Source organism: Microtus oregoni, unplaced genomic scaffold, assembly GCF_018167655.1.
Source record: "Microtus oregoni isolate MIOR12 unplaced genomic scaffold, Mior012 000016F_ref0000370, whole genome shotgun sequence".
NCBI classification, from domain to species: Eukaryota; Metazoa; Chordata; class Mammalia; order Rodentia; family Cricetidae; genus Microtus; species Microtus oregoni.
The window spans coordinates 43245013-43262247 of record NW_024543075.1 but is presented as its reverse complement, the minus strand read 5'-3'; the positions used below and the strand labels follow the sequence as shown (position 1 = coordinate 43262247).

At 43.6% G+C, this 17235-nt stretch overlaps 1 protein-coding gene across 1 annotated transcript; it reads right to left on the bottom strand.

The window, feature by feature from the left end:
- Positions 1–8834: 8834 nt before the first annotated feature.
- LOC121458072 (putative olfactory receptor 52P1) lies at positions 8835–9782 on the bottom strand. Its single transcript, XM_041667196.1, has one exon. It carries the CDS (start codon positions 9780–9782, stop codon positions 8835–8837), a length of 948 nt encoding a protein of 315 aa, XP_041523130.1.
- Between the last annotated feature and the right edge of the window lie 7453 nt (positions 9783–17235).

Genomic DNA, 17235 nt, shown 5'->3' with positions numbered 1-17235 from the left:
GAACTGGAAGCATCATGTCTGTAGTCAAGAGCAGAAAGAGAACAAACACATGGGTTCTAGCCTGTGTACTCAGCCACCGCTTTCTCTCCTTTACAGCCCAGGAACCTTGCCAGAGGAATGGTGCCACCCAGAATGGGCTGTTTCATTTAATGATCAAGACAACCCTCTACACACATGCCCACAGACCAAGCTGATCCAGGAAATCCTTCAATGGAGACTCCCTTCTCAGGCGGTTCTAGGTTGTGTCAAATTGATAGTTAAAATAATTGGCACCCTGTCTACACAGGCATCTCTCCTTCCTAGATTTCCCTTTGCATTTTGTGCATAAACGCAAGGAAGAACTGACATAAACTATGCTTATTTGCCTTCCCCCAAATTTTGTATTAAATGACTCCCGTGTCAACAAGCACAGAGGGGGCAGGTGATGGGGAAACACAGATGACAATATTGCACTTACTTGCAGCTTAGGGAAAGGTAATTATATCTTTATAAAATTCTTTGAGAATTTCAGGCAACGTATTTTGATCATAATCATTCCTTCCCAAACTCCTCCAAGACCCACCTCCTTTTTTATCTTCTTAACTTTGTGCCCTCATTAAAAAAAATCAAGTCCACCTTGTGCTGCTTATATACTTGTGGGTATGCAACCATTCACTAGGATGTACTTTACCTATCAGCAACCACATAGAATGGACTCTCTTCCTATTGGACAGCTTGCCTCAGATAGGGGTGGGACCTATCCCCTTCTTCCATGGAGGGATCTTATCTGGCTGAAGCCTGCAGATGTTTTGTGCATGCTGTCTCAGCTGCTGTGATTTTGCATGCGTCTACCCAGCTGTGTCTGGGAGGCATGGTTTCCCGAGAGTGACCTATAATCTTTCCATCTCTGCTGTAGTGATCCCCGAGCCTTGGACAAAGAGGACGTGATAAGGATATCCCATTTAAGGCTGAGCATTCAGACTCTCTTATTCTCTGCCCCTTGGCTAGTTGTGCGAGTCCATATCCATCACTATGCTCTTCCGAAAGCGGCTGTCTGATGAAACTTGAGAGATGCACTCATCTATGGGTGTGATGATGTTCTTTGGATGGCTGTGTCTGTTTAGCAGAAGAGTCGTGGTTTCTCCCTTAGAGATCATGACCTGTCCAGCCACAGATTCTTGACCCTGGCAACAGTGCCAGTGCCAGGTATAGGTTTCATCTTGAGAAGTGAGGTTTCTTCTTTCTTTCTATTTTATTTATTAGATTTTTAACAAATACCAATCCAAGTTCCCACTCCCTCCCTTCCTCTCATCTCCTCCCATTCCCTCCACACACCTTCCCACTTCCCCACCCCCGGTAAGGCACATTGCTTTGTGAAAAGTCCAAGGCCCTCCCTACTATACCTAGACAGAGCGAGGTATCCATCCAAAGAGAATAGGTTCCCAAAAAGCCAGTACATGCGGTAGAGATAAATCCTGGTGCTACTGAGAGTGACCCCTTAGTCTGCCCCAGCCATGCAACTGTCACCCACATTCAGAGGGACTAGTTTGGTTTTATGCTTGTTCCTTCCCAGTCTGGCTGGAGTTGGTGAGCTCCTGTTAGCTCAGGTAAACTGTTTCAGTGGGTATCCCCATCATGACCTTGGCCTCTTTGCTCATATTCTCATTCCTCCCACTCTTTAGCTGGAATTTGGGAGCTCAGTCCATGGCTCTGAAGTGGGTCTCTGCCTCTGTTTCCATCAGTTGTTGGATGAAGCTTCTAGATGCCCCCAACCGAAAAATGGATAAAGAAAATATGGCAATTTACACATTAGAGTACTACTACAAGCCCTTTATGTAATGAAGAAATAATCAAAAGACTGCATTCCTAGTGTTTTGCAACTGAAGGTAGTATTGATTCAAGTTGCAATTGCCCTTACACCACAATGACGTGGAGATGAAATGGGGTCTATTTGGAGAATATTAAGAAGTACAGGAAATGTAATAATGCTATAACTTAGTGTCATATATCCCCTGGGCCTCATAAATCTGAGGCGGTGCCCTTGCCTGCACTCCCAGATCATGTCTAATTTAATTATCCTTTCCTAAAGTTCTAGGAACCCCGAGAGACATCTCCTAGCTTTGAGAGCTGATTTGAGAGTCTTCTAATTCCCTATCACCTGAACCATTAATACAATTTCACAATTCAATTAAACTTAAGAAGAATGTTGACCTACACTCTAGAAGTATTTATGAAGATGACTTTTAACCCTTGCCTAGCAAAGGAGGCTTGCATTGATATTTCCCTTTTATGGAGGAAGAATATTGCTATGTCTGAGAGTTGGGGGAGGAGAGACTTGCCTTCTCACTGCTGTTTATAGTCTTCCTAAAAAGCTCGTGTGTGTGTGTGTGTGTGAGTGTGTGTATGTGTGAGTGTGTGTGTGAGTGTGTGTGTGAGTGTGAGAGAGTGTGTGTGTGAGTGTGTGAGTGTGTGTGTGTGAGTGTGTGTGTGTGAGTGTGTGTGTGAGTGTGTGTGTGTGAGTGTGTGTGAGTGTGTGTGTGTGAGTGTGTGTGAGTGTGTGTGTATGTGTGAGTGTGTGTGTGTGTGTAGGCCAGAGGATAACTCAGGCTGTCATTCCTCTAAGCACTTTATTTACTGAACTATCTCCTTGGCCCCTGGGCTTCTATTTTTAAAGGTTTATAGATGATTTTTCATGCAGGGCCCTACTTCTACCTCCCTTTCTATACACCTTTCTTCTCATCATTGGCAGGTATTTATAAAGCATTGATCATGTGGTAATGTAGACGTGTAATGTCACTTCCCCAAGACTTTAGATTGTTACCATCAGGCATTTGAAATTAATAGGCACAGATTAGAACCATACTCTAAGCCTATGAGGGACAATTCCACATTTAATGGTATATTCCACGATTTGGCTCTTTAAGGGAGCGTTGTGCTTCAGCTAGGCTAAGTTTCTGTATCTCCAAAACTGCCAATCGTGTCAGGTGTCACTTGTAAAGATGTAAAGCTTAATTTCCTTCCCCTACCTCTTCTCCTTTATTTCCTCCTCTTCCTCCTCCATCCCTTCCCTTCCTCATCTTCCTCCTCCCTCTTTATTGTTACAGGGTCTCATTATGTATCTCAGGTTGCCCCCAAATTAATGATCTTTAGACCCCAATATCTTGAATGCTGGAGCTACAGATATACGTCACTAGGCCTGGCCCTAAGACTCTGTTCTCTTCCCTGAAACCCAGTCATTGTGCTTGACAGCCAGCTGGCTTCATGCATGAGACAATGAAAGATGTTTTAGAGCTTGGCAGCTGCCGTTTTTCAAGTTCTCGTTTTTTTCCTTTGGGGTCATCCCTCTTTATAAATTAATTTTAATTTATATCATCTTCTTTTCCCATTGGAGAAGATGTGAAACTTGCTAACCTGATAAAGCATTTTTAATTCAGGAGGATGGGTCAGCTTATAAAACCATTTCACTGGGAGAACTGCTTAAGTCAATTTCATCCATCAAGAGAGTAACTAAAGAGGCGGGCAGTGGTGGTGCACACCTTTAATCCCAGCACTCGGGAGGCAGAGGCAGGCAGATCTCTGTGAGTTCGAGGCCAGCCTGGTCTACAAGAGCTAGTTCAGGGACAGGCACCAAAGCTACAGAGAAACCCTGTCTCGAAAAAAAAAAAAAACAAAAACAAACAAACAAACAAAAAAAAAACCAAAAAAAAAAAAAGGAGAGAAACTAAAGCACAAACATACAAGGTTATACTTCTGAAGGGTCCAATTTATTATGGGATGGGTTGAGAGAGGGATTTCTGTACTTTACCAGTTGGATTATGTAACCACAAGAATCCTAATGGATCTCCAAGCTGAATATATTAGGAAACAAATAATATTCAGTCACTGGCCCTCTTCATTGGAAGCATGCCATGTGGTTAGCATGGACACACTCCAATCTTCATCTGGAAGCATGCTGTGTGGTTAGCATGGACACACTTCTGTCTTCATCCGGAAGTATGCTGTGTGGTTACATGAACACACTTCTGTCTTCATTCAGAAGCATCCTGTGTGGTTAGCATGAACACACTTCTGTCTTCATTTGGAAGCATCCTGTGTCTTAGCATGGACACACTTCTGTCTTCATCAGAAGCATGCTATGTGGTTAGCATGGACACACTTCTGTCTTCATCAGAAGCATGCTGTGTGGTTAGCATGGACACACTTCTGTCTTCATCCAGAAGCATGCTGTGTGGTTAGCATGGACACACTTCTGTCTTCATCCAGAAGCATGCTGTGTGGTTAGCATGGACACACTTCTGTCTTCATCCAGAAGCATGCTGTGTGGTTAGCATGGACACACTTCTGTCTTCATCAGAAGCATGCTGTGTGGTTACATGAACATACTTCTGTCTTCATCGAGAAACATGCTGTGTGGTTAGCATGGACACACTTCTGTCTTCATCAGAAGCATGCTATGTGGTTAGCATGGACACACTTCTGTCTTCATCCAGAAGCATGCTGTGTGGTTAGCATGGACACACTTCTGTCTTCATCCAGAAGCATGCTGTGTGGTTAGCATGAACACACTTCTGTCTTCATCCAGAAGCATGTTTGTGGTTACATGAACATATATCTCCCCCACTCCCTGCCCCTTAAAGAAGATGGTTTGGTACATACGGCAACTTGATGTGGGATTTCCCTCTGAGTGCTGTGAATATCATTGGTGAATAAAGAAACTGCCTTGGTCTGTTGATAGGGCAGAACTTACGAAGGCAGGGAAAACTAAACTGAATGCTGGGAGAGTCAAGAAGAGGAGGAGGCAGAGTCAAGGAGAAGCCATTTAGCCCCACTAGAGACAGACACTGGGAATTTTACCCGGTAAGCCACAGCCATGCGGCAATACACAGGCTACTAGAAATGGGTTAAATTAAGATATAAGTGTTAGCCAATAAGAAGATGGAGCTAATGGGCCAAGCAGGGTTTTAAATAATATAGTTTCTGTGTGATTATTTTGGGTCTGAGGTGCTGGGCAGCTGGGAAACAAGCAAGTGGCCTCCTTACAACAGCCACTCAGAAGAAGAGGCCTTGTTAAATTTTTTGGTTTGATTTTCCTCCTGTGAGAAAGCAGTTTTTCTCATGACCCACACCAGGCATGGGCCTTTTATTCAGTAAGGATGGGGAAGAATGGAAACGCTGTGCACTCATCATCACCAATTCTTTCCTTGCTATCCTCTCTCGTGGTCAGGTCAGGCTTTCAGCTCCTTAACTCCACTGGGATGACTCATTAATCCAAGCTAAAGTGGGACAGAGTCTCCCTGGGGAAGAGCTCACCAAATGGTTAACCAATACCAGCAGTCAGCCCTGAAAACACGTGCATGCAAATATCATTTACAGACTGGGCAGGTGGTGGGCATGTATGTAGGAATATATATACCAAATGTTCAAGGAAAAGAGGCCAGGAATTGAACAAGGGGACTGGTATATAGGAAGGTTTGGAGGAAGAAAGGAAAGAAGGAAATTATAATTATATTAATTAAAAAAACATTAAAATAGTTTCCATTTTAATGGAAATGATGATGTCTGACATCAGCATTTAACAGTGAATCTCTTTACTCTATAGAACTTTCTTCAAAGATGTGGTCCATTTGCACAATGGAGTTCTACTCAGTGGAAACATAATGACATCTTGAAGCTGGTGGGCAAATGGATGGAGCTAGAAAATATCATAGTAAGTGAGGTAACCCAGACCCAGAAAGACAATTATCACATGTACTCACTCATAAGTGGTCTTTAAACATAAAGCAAAGAAAACCAGCTTACAAATCATAATCCCAGAAAACCTAGACAACACAGAGGACCTTAAGAGAGACTTACATGGATCTAATCGACGTGGGAAGTAGAAAAAGACAAGATCTCCTGAGTAAATTGAGAGCGTGGAGATAATGGAAAAGGGTAGAAGGGGAGAGGAAAAGTGAGGTGAGGAGAAAAATATATAGCTCAATAAAAACAATTAAAAAATGAAGTGTGCCTGACCTAGGAGTTATTAACAAATCCTAGATATTAAAAAAAAGATGTGGTGGCCATTTTGTCACATATGAAAAGATACATTTTTAGATGCTTTTGAAAAACTGAAGAAATGGTCTAATTAATCCAAGAGTTTCTTTGTTGCTATTATTGAGGTTTTTTTGTGTTCTGATTGATTGCTGTTGTTGCTGTTTTGTTGCAGTACTGGGGATTGAACCTAGGGCCCCATACACATTAGGCAAGCAAGTGTTCTTAAACTGAGCTACATTCCGAGCCTACAAAAACAATGTGTTCTTGCTAACAATGTAGTATTTAGCAATTTTCTATCTTTAAATAAACTGATTCAATTCCTGCTGTTAAAAAAAACAACCAAAAAACAAACAAAAAAACCTTTCTTTAATTTCCTCCAATACAGCAGATCCAAATCCTCTCATTTCACCCCATCACCTCATTGTGTCTTTCTCTTTCAGACTGGCTGTTTCCTCCCTGTGCCAGATTCAGTTGGTGCTACCTTGATCCACTTGTCTTCATGGCTGGCTGGGCAGCCAGAGGCTCCCACTACTCTTGGAGTTGGAAGAAAAGCTGCTCTAGCTGCTGAGTGTGTGTTTGTTCCTGGCTGTGAGGCCTGCTGCTGGGCTCCTATATCATTCCTGTCTCTCATGATGTCCCCATCCCTCAGCCTTTGCAGGCCAGGTACACCTGCATTAGTTAGATTAGACAGGAAAAGTAACAACATGGTGTCTTAGTTACCGTAGCTGTGACAACACAGCAAGAATGGAGGAAAGGGTTTATTTGTCTTACGCTTCCACCTTGCTGTTCATCACTGAAGAAAGGCAGGACAAGAACTCAAGCAGGGTCTTTCCCTGGAGGCAGGAGCTGATGCAGAAGCCATGGAGGGGTGCTGCTTACTGGTTTGCTCATCATTCCTTACTCAGTCTGCTTTCTATTAGAACCCAGGACCACATTCCAGGGATGGCCCCACACCCACAATAGGCTGGGTTCTCCATCAATCACTAATTAAGAAAAGACCTATATTTTGCCTACAGCCTGATGTTATGAAGACATTTTCTCAGTTGAAGCTCTCTTCTCTGAGATGACGATGCCTTGTGTCAAGTTGGCACAAAACTCAGTGCTGTGGGGCATCCACAAGAGATGACTTGGAATGGACTGAAGTCAACAGAAAGTCTTCATTAGCCAGTCGGGACTACGCCGAGTGTTCAGGATCCCAGCGTAGTCCTAGGCCTTTCTCAGCATGAGCTTTTAAGCACAAAAGCCTCATTAGTATAGTGTGCAGCAATAAAAACCCCAAATACTGTACAGACGTGGAAACCAGATTTTCATAGCATATATTTAAGTAGACGATTAAGAGGGAAAATGAGAGAAGTCACGCAGGAATTATTTTTGAAACATTTAGTTATCATTGAATACTCTATAAATAAAGAATATAAAAAGCAGGGTAGACAAGACGGCTCAGCTATTTACCATGAAATCTGATGACCTGCATTTAATCTTAGAAGCCACATGTGGAAGGAGAGAACTGACTCCTGAAATACTTCCTCTTGCCTCTATGCCTGTGCTATGACCAATTTGACAAGGTTCAGTGCAACTCAGTTTGACAGAGGAAGAACTTCCAACAAAAATTGCTGGAGCAGATGGATATCCACATGTGAAAAAGGAAACTCAAGTCCTAACTTATGCTGTAATAGCTGATATTTGTGTTGGATCATACACTTAAAATTAAAATGTAAGTATATGAACTGAATAATAAACTACAAATAAAATGATTTGCAGTTTATCATAACTTGAATTGTAAGTAAAAGATATCATTAAGAAAACAAAGCAAGCCAGGCGGTGGTTGCTTATGTCTTTAATTTCAGCACTTGGGAGGCAGAGGCAGGCAGATCTCAGTGAGTTTGAGGACAACCTGGTCTATAAAGAGAGTTCCAGGACAGCCAAGACTGTTACACAGGCAAACTCTGTCTCGAAAAGCCAAAAACCAAGCAAGCAAGCAAGCAAGCAAGCAAATCACAAAATTAGACAAATAGTATGTATGTTTGACAGATAACCTAGACTCAGAGCAAATAGACAAAACAGATAATACTAAGCAAGAATCTCTAAATATGGGCAAAAGACCAAAGTTTTCATAAAAAGAATATTCATGAATTGTCAACATGAGAGAATTTGTTTAACATAATTGGTTACAAGAAAAACTCAACTCAATGCTGCAGTGAATTTCTTTTAGTTTACACTCACTGGAGTGGTTAAAAAAATAATGACACTATCAAAGATGGGCAGGAGAGGGACAACTGGGAACTGCTTGACATCATTGATGAGACTGTGACACGGTACAACTACACTGAGCAAAGCCATCCAGCAGGTTCTGTTAAATACACACCTCCCCTCTTCCTAGCAATTGTAGGTTAAGAAATATAGCAGCTTTATTTCCTACCAGCACAAAGTGGAAAACATCCAGGGGCCCAAGATCAGAGAGTCAAACTGTGGTGGCTTTGCAAACTGTAGTGTTTGTCAGCAATGAAAAGGAATTAGCTGGTGGACACAGCAACCCGTGGGTGGGAAGTATTGTTCTTCTCGGTCAGGAGCCACATTTCTCCCATTTAATCAGCGTCCTTTGGAAGAGAGGAGAGATGGTAGACAGTGAGATTTCCAGGGAAGCCACTATCAGTTTGGAAGCTGTGTCTTCCTGTAGGCAAATCTTCCTGAGCATTGTGACCCTATCAGTGAATGATTCCTCCTCCACATATGTGATCTCCACATTAAAATAAGGATTCCATTGAGTGTGGGCTTCTGCCTTCCATCCTGTTGGCAGCTGGGTCTGGGGTGGGGTTGAAACATCATGACTGGACAGGACCCCTCTTCAGTAGTCGGAACGCTCCGTCTCTGATCTGCTTGGTTTTCATCCCATAGATGATGGGGTTGAGCATGGGTGGCACAACCAGGTAGAGGTCAGCCAGGAGGATGTGGACATGCCTGGGCACATGCTGGCCAAAGCGCTGTGTATAGAATGAGAAGAGCCCTGGCGTGTAGAAGAGAAGGATGACACCCAAGTGGGAGCCACAGGTGCCAAAGGTCTTAGCTCTGGCCTCTTTGGAGGAGAGGCCCAGCACAGCCCGGAGGATGAGCGCATAGGATATGGCAATACAAATGGAGTCAGTTCCTACTACTAGTGTGGCTGCCGTGATGCCATATATATTGTTTGGTTGTGTGCCGCCACAAGCCAGCTTCACCACAGCCATGTGCTCACAGTAGGAGTGTGCCACCACTCGGCCACAGTAGCTCAGCCTTGCCAGTAGGCAAGTAAGTGGGGTCATGAGCCCCAAGCCACGAAGCAGAGCAATAGCCCCTAACTTGCTCACTGACTCTAGGGACAGCAATGACCCATAGTGCAGCGGCCGACAGATGGCCAAGTAGCGGTCAAAGGCCATTGATAGCAAGATCCCAGACTCTACAGCTGAGAAGCCATGGATAAAGAACATTTGGGCAGCACAGGCCCCAAAGGCAATCTCAGCAGCATTTGCCCAAAAGAGTGCAAGGAGCTTGGGCACAGTGGAGGTGCAGAGCACCAGGTCAATGGTGGACAGCATACACAGGAACAGGTACATGGGTTGGTGCAGTGACGGCTCAGAGTGCACCACCAGCAGGACCGCCATGTTGCCAAGCACTGCCAGGGCGTACATGGAGCAGAAAGGAAATGCAATCCAGAAGTGGGATGACTCCAGGCCAGGAATTCCCATAAGCAGGAAGGAGCTTGGATTCTGATGGCTGTGGTTTGTGTATTGCATGGTCAGGCAGAAGACCAGCATGTATGGAAGATCTCACTGCTTTGCCCTAAGCTCTATGAAGCCTTAAGAGATAAGATCATCTTTCTGCTCTAGCTGAATGGCAGCAGAAACATTTGAGTTAAGACTCTATAAAAGAGCATCTGGGATGAGAAGATTTGTAGGGCCCTGGGAAATAACAAAGCAGGAGATGGGTTAGTATCAGCAAGGTTCAAAGGACACCCTTCTCATTTCTGTGTGATTTAATAATGTCTGGTCTGTGGGGCGGTGCGAGGGGGCATGGCTATAGAACCACCACATGGTAAATTCAGAGCTAGAGATGTTTACATAGTTGTCTCTGCCTATGAACCTTTAAAATTCTCAAGTAGTATTTTCTTCAAATGCATTGGCTGTGTGACAACACACAGGTGATGTTAGCACAGGGTCAGTTGGAGTGAATGGAGCTTCAGATATGGTTCCTTTTCGAGATGTGAAGATTATTATTGAAGGAAGTAAATGGAGGGTAAAGACATTTTGTTGGGGGGGGGGCGGGAGATTCCAAGCTCCTAAGTCTATCACAACTCATGCATGAGGACTGAAACTTCAGTTTTGACCAGATGAAGGACTACATCTCTTGTAGCCTCTGTGGATAGAAGATTTTCTGGCTCAAATTTAGTAAGATCCTGGAATTGTGTCAGGTGTCCTATGCAGCTGTAGGTAGAACCAGGTGAAGCGATGCAGAATGGGTAGCAGCAGCTGTCAAGCTGATTTATGATTTGTTGAGTGTCATAATAAATGATTTGTTGAGACCATTGACAGATAATTGCTTGCAAATATATTCCATAATAAAATGTTAAGTTATGTAAAAGCATGAGATGTGAATTTTAATCATCAACAATATACAATACCCATAAGCAAGCAGAGTTAAACTTTGTCCAAAGACAACACTGGGCTTTGACGAATCTCTATTCCACACTGTCTGCCTCACACACTCCTCCGATCTCCCTCCACCTACATATATCTTCTCACTTTTTTATACATGAACCATCAATATTTGAGAATTTAAGAGAGTGGGGAGATCCAGTGAAAAATATGGGCAGAGGACAGTAGGGGAGAGATGCTGATGAAAATGAAAGCGAGAAGAGAAAAAAGGCAGAGTTCACGCGGAGAGAAGTGCTCATGACAAGATGGGCCCGAGCATGTCCTGGCTGCGTGTCCATCAGCATTTACAGGGACTCCTGTCTTCTGATTTAGTGACCTCTAGGCTGAGGGCTGAGCAGCATGCTTGCTGAGCCCATTCAAGGTGAAGGTGGTACCGGACACTTTTACTGCATTTTCCTGTATCTCTATATCTCCTAGCCATCTTTTTATTCGCTAATGTTTTTTTCCTGATTCATCTGCAACCTGCAGTCTACCAAACATATCCCAGCCACTTCCAAATAACTCTCTCAAAATAGCAAGTAGTTTCTCATCCATTCACCTTGTTTGAATCATGTTAGCATTTGCTATAGGACAGACCTTACTTAAAACATATAAGAATAGGTGCCCAGGTGCCACGAACAGAGCTAAGTTTTGAGGTAAGGAACAGGTTTTTCACCTCTCTTGAGCATATGAAAACCCTTTGCCAGAATTCATCACTCCTTGATGAAAGACCAAGATCATTGCAGTTCAAATCCCGGCAGAAACTCACTAGCTGTGTGGATTCAATGATCTCTCCTATACTCTGCTCACCTGCTTCCCTGTGACCTGGAGAGGCTGATCCATACATTATAGGACACTGTTGATTGACAGAGAAGGTCTTTATCCAAAGAGCCAAGAATATCTCAGCAACAAACGATCCTAGTGGCACTCAGGTCTGTGGTCAGCTTACCGTATGTCTAATGCAGAAGTGAGCTTACAGACAGACTTACCAGGTATGAGAAGAGGGTGATCGTGGAGTTCAGGTCCTGTGGGGCTTAGAGCTTCAGTATTTATCCTGTCATTAGGGCTCTAGGTATGAGCAGAAACTCCCTGGTGATAAGGACAGTGAAGAGACCTCTGGGATGCTGCAGAGAAGCATCAAATTGAAGCTTTGAAATTTACTTTGTTTGAGGAGGGAAGAATGTCTTAATCCACCTTCTGCTGTAACAATACCACAGTGTGCTTTATAAATAATAAAAATTTTTTGGCTTATGGTTTTAAAGGCTCGCAAGTTCAAGTTCTAGGGGCTCCACCTGGCAAGGTCCTCGTTTCTGCGTTACTATGTGATATTTATTTATTTACAAATGAAACTGTCGTGTGACCTCTCAATTCACTACTGGGTGTATACTCAAAGAAAATGAAATCAGTATGTGAAGAGATATCTGAACTTCCAGTGTTTATTCACAGCCAGTGGCATGGGATTCAGAGCCATCAAAAGATAAGTGGACGAAGAGGATGCAGTGGATATGCACAGATAAACGCTATTTAGCCATAACGAGAACAAAATTCTATTTGCCACACTATGGATGAACTGCAGATTGTATTAGGAGAAAGAAGACAGACACAGAAAGACAAATTCCTCTTATCTGTGGAATTTAAAGACTGGCGTGGTGGGAAAAGAAACCTAGATCAAAGGACACAGAAGTTGAAGTTAATTGAGGGGTAGATTTGAGAGGGCAAATATGACAAACTCCTAACAGCTCAGTTAAGAGCTAGGCCCAGTTCCTGCCTCTTGAAACTAAACAAGACAGTTTCTGAGGAAGATACAACAAAGCATATCCAATTGCCAACACACTTTGGACTCGGAAAACTGCCCTTGATAAGCCTGGACCAAACTCCCCATTGCCTTAGGGCAATAGCCAAATATGGACAAAGCCTGTGACCTTTGCTGTAAACACTGTAAGCTTAGCTAACTCCTGCTAGCTCTAACCAATTAGAACATACTAATCACACACTAAACACCAAAATCACACTGCTTTTGGAAGTCCTTTAGTTATAAAACAGCCTGCAAGCTTTCCTTAGGGTCACCATTCGCCGTTTTTGCCTTTGTGTTGGATGTGCAACCCCAGCATGCTAGCACTTCTAGTCTAGAGATAACAAATGCTCTCGTTGATTGCATGCATGGATGGTGGTCTTCTGTGGAACTTCTCCAGGGCCCATGCTCTGAACTTAGTTAACAATAGTTAAAAATTTTTTCCTTAGTGCTGGTGATCCAATCCAGTTCTTGCATGATCTAGTGATGACAGAGGTTTCTGTCCTGCCTGGACTACAGTCATTCAGTCCCAAAGAAACACATAGAGGCCTACATTAATTATAAACTGGTTGGCCAATTAGTTTAGATTTTCTTATTAACTAACTCTTAGGTCTTAAATTAACCCATAATTCTTGTCTGTGTTAGCCACATGACTTGGTACCTTTTATCAGTGAGGCGTTATTATCTTGTTTCCTCTTGGTCTGGGTGATGACTACAGACTGAGCCTTTTCCCTCCCTAGAATTCTCCTTTTCTGGTTGCCCTGCCTATACTTCCTGCCTGGCTACTGGCCAATCAGCATTTTATTAAACCAGTACAAGTGACAAATCTTCAGAGAGTTCAAGACCATTGTCCCACAGCAATCTAGACAAGTGATCTGCCCCTTTATTGTGGGATTAATGTACATATTAAGTCAGCTTTATTTATCCAAGTCACAAAGTACATATATTTAAGACATTATGCTATGCATGATAAACATACACAATTTTATTTAAAAATTAAAAAATGAGAGGTGCTTTGGGAAAAAAATGAATTATAAGGAAGAAAATGTTAGAAAGTTAAAGTTGGTGATTATGATAGACCTTTCTGAGGAGCTGACTGAGTTGGGGATCTTGATGAAGTAAGTGAGAAAGGCAAGCTGGTCTATGAGGTATATTGCTACAGGCAAAAGGAACAGTAGATATGGAAGCATCTGGAATGCATTTCATGAATTTGGAAGACAGCCTCAGGCCAGTCACTAAGGTGAGTGACAGAGGAGAAAGTAAAAATGAGTTTGGTGAAGAGGCCATGGCCAATGAGACAAAGGCTGTAGCAGGTTGTGGTGTGGATTCTGTTTGCTTGAAACATGATGAAAGACATTGAAGAGAGTGGTGGTTGTGAGTCCCATAGGCACACAGGGAAGGGCACCATTAGGAGGTGTGGCCTTGTTGGGGCAAGTATGTTACTGGGGGTGAGCTTGGTGTTTCTGAAGCCCAAGTCATCCACAGTGGCACTCTTTCCTCCTGCTGTATGCCGATCCAGATGTAGAACTCTCAGCTACCTCTTCAGCTCCATGTCTGCCTGTGTGCCACTATGCTACCCACAATGATGGTAAGGGACTAAAATTTTGAAACTGTAAGCCAGCCCCAATTAAATACTTTATTTTTTAGGAACTGCCATAGTCATGGTATCTCTTCACAGTGATCTAAGATAAAAGTTGGTCCCAGAAGTATGGCATTGTTGTGATTGTCCTGACCATGCTTTTGTTTGGAGGAATATGGAATACTTTGGGGCTAGAATATTTCTGGACTAGAAAAGCGTTTGGACACTATAAGTGGGCTTCAATGGGCTACAGTAGTAGGATCGTGTAAGACAGTAGTTTTGAGGGCGATTTGAAGTCTGACCTTAACAATGTGGGGAAGTCCTGCTTCAGGGCAATGTGTTCTGGAGACAACAGGCCCAAGGGTGGTGCATGCTTACTTCTGAGGGTCAACATTAGGACACCCACACAGGAAGAGGACACAACTTCAATAGAAGTAACTGCAGTGCCTCAGGGAGTAATGTTTTCAGGCTGAGGGGTACAGAGGTATATTTGAACTCCAGCTTCTCTCCTTAGGATCATGGCAGAGTAGTAGATCTAAGACCAGTCCTGGGGGGTGTTGATACTTTGATAATATTAGAGACTAATGATTATCGAATATTAATAGCATAGTTTTTTATTCTATAATGATCTCATTGGATCCTGTAAGGTGTGAAGGACCAGGCACTGGGGTCATGAGAATGAAACCATCCAAAGAATGAAGAGATTAAGTACCTTGCCAACATTACAAACTAGATTTAAACCCAGGTCTCCTGTCCATAATCTTAAATGACAGCTCAGTGTAGAAAACAAACCTACAAACAAAGATAAAACCACAGATGACCGTGCTCTCGTTATGAACCAGCAATCCTCCCTTCCTCAGCCAAGGAGCAAGCAGCATCAGGACGAGCTCTTTGTGTCTTCTGGAGACGGCTGCAGTTCTCAGCAGACACCAAGGGATGGTAGAAAGAGGCACACTCACTACCCGACTATAATTAGGCCACACTCTGCCTCCAGGGAGAAGTAAGACTGAATGTAACAGCCACAAAATGGCCAGGACGTGGACTTGGTAGGAAGCCAGAGGCAAAGACTAGAAAGCCCTAGTGTCTCCCCAGAGAGGATTCAGTACTTATGACAAGGCCTGGTTAGGGTGTTCCTCAGAGACAAGGTCAACTGTTCTCCTTTTCTTTTGGGAAAAGGGAAGGCTAAGGGTATATCCAGTCTGTTTTGTCCATCCCTTCTCACAGAGAGAGGAGCATGACAGGGCTTTGCCATGACCTGCAGGAAGTGAATGGAGCTACATTCTGAGGTATGAGGCAGTTGATGCAGATTGATCATGGAAGGGAACTTGTGGTGGGGTCAGCGAGCCTCTGGAGGGTTGGGGGTAGGACGCGAGCAGATTATCTGGAGGGTAGGGAGGCAGAACAGATCAAGAAAAGAGGTCAGGGTATTGCCTTAGCTCCCTGCTCTCATTCCCATTCCAGTATACGCCCAGATACTTCCTACCCTCTTCTGAGGCTTTGTCTGCTTTGGGCATCCAATCCTCTCATTGCGCCATCATTAGAAGCCCTGACTGCTTGTGTCTTTGGGGTACTCCTTACAGTCTACTACCACCAGCAAACCCTGGCTGAGTAACCCAGACCCTGCCTAGACCCTCTCTCCTCTTGCCGCCATTACTTTCCTTCCACTCCACATTCAGGTGCTCTCTCCCTCACCCACAGCTACGGTTCAGTGGCTGAAGGCATTGGGAAGGACCGGTGGGACATCTGGTTCATTAAAGAGTTCAGTAACAAGCAGCTGTGTCTCCACAGTGTGCTCCTACAGCCGCAATCCTGGAAGGGTCAAAAGATGTGGAAACTAGGCTTAGATCTGAAGCTTGAGTCCTCCGCGAGGACTTGGTGATAATCTACCATTTTAAGGTTTTTTCTAGATAAAGGCATAGTGAACTAAGTAGACAACAGTGTTGCTTCAATGCTATCAGCTGTGGTTTGGGGAAAACAACTTCTTTTGGCTCCTCACTGATATCATTGGTGAGGAGGCAGGCAATGAACATAGCTGTCCCAGTGACATGAAGAACTGGGAATAACCCCCAAGCCAAGGTGGATTAAATGTTTGGTGGAGACTGTGAATGGAACTGGAGGTATGTTTTCCTGGAAGATGAAAAGAGCAAAACTTGATAGCTTCTGGGTATAGTAGACATGACAGACAAGATCTGAGACTGAGCCATGAGGGGAAACAGACCAGAGGGCCAGCAACAGTCATCAGGAGTGTGTAGGAAGTAAGAGAGACAAGGTCACTCAGGTGATGTAGGTGGGTCATCTGTCTATCTGTTGCTTTCTTTGGTTAATTAATAAAGAAACTGCTTGGCCTTTGATAGGCCAGCCCATAGGTGGGTGGAGTAGACAGAACAGAATTCTGGGAGCAAGAAAGCCAAGTCAGGCAGTCGCCATAGCTCTCCTCTCCGAGATGGATGCAGGTTAAGAATATTCCTGGTAAGCCACCTCATGGTGCTACACAGATTACTAAATATGGGTTAAAGCAAGATGTGAGAATTAGCCAATAAGAGGCTACAGATAACGGGCCAAGCAGTGTTTAAAAGAATACAGTTTCTGTGTAATTATTTCAGGTGTAAAGCTAGCCGGGTGGTGGGATGTAGCCCACCGTTTCTACTACACTCAGGGAAGAGTAGTGGCTTGCTTGGAATAGGAGCAGCACATTTCTTTAGGATGGGATGTCAGAGGATACAGCTTTATTGAGTCAGTGACTACCTAGCAAATGCCGACCTGACCTCACGGTGTTCGTAAACACAAAAGAGCATCCTGTCTTCCTGGGCCTTTCATGCTGTCCACCCCTAACTTGTGTCTTAGAGAAAATTCACAGTTCTATACCGCCTTGGAGAGGGCAATTATTTCTTTCTTAAATTGAGTTAGATTTGTTTATATAATATATTCTGATTGCTGATTTCCTTCCCCCACCTCCTCAGATCCACCCTCCTCATTCCCAGGAGCCTTCTTTCTACTTCCATGTAACTTGTGAGCTTTGCTCTCTCCCCTTCTCAGAACTTGTCCTTCTCTCTGGGTCTCCTATACCCACCTCACAATTGCTTATTTATATTCATACAGACCTTAAAAGCCATGATCTCCGTAAGAGAGAAAGCTGAGACTTTTGTCTTTCTGAGACTAGACTTACTCACTTACTGGAACACATG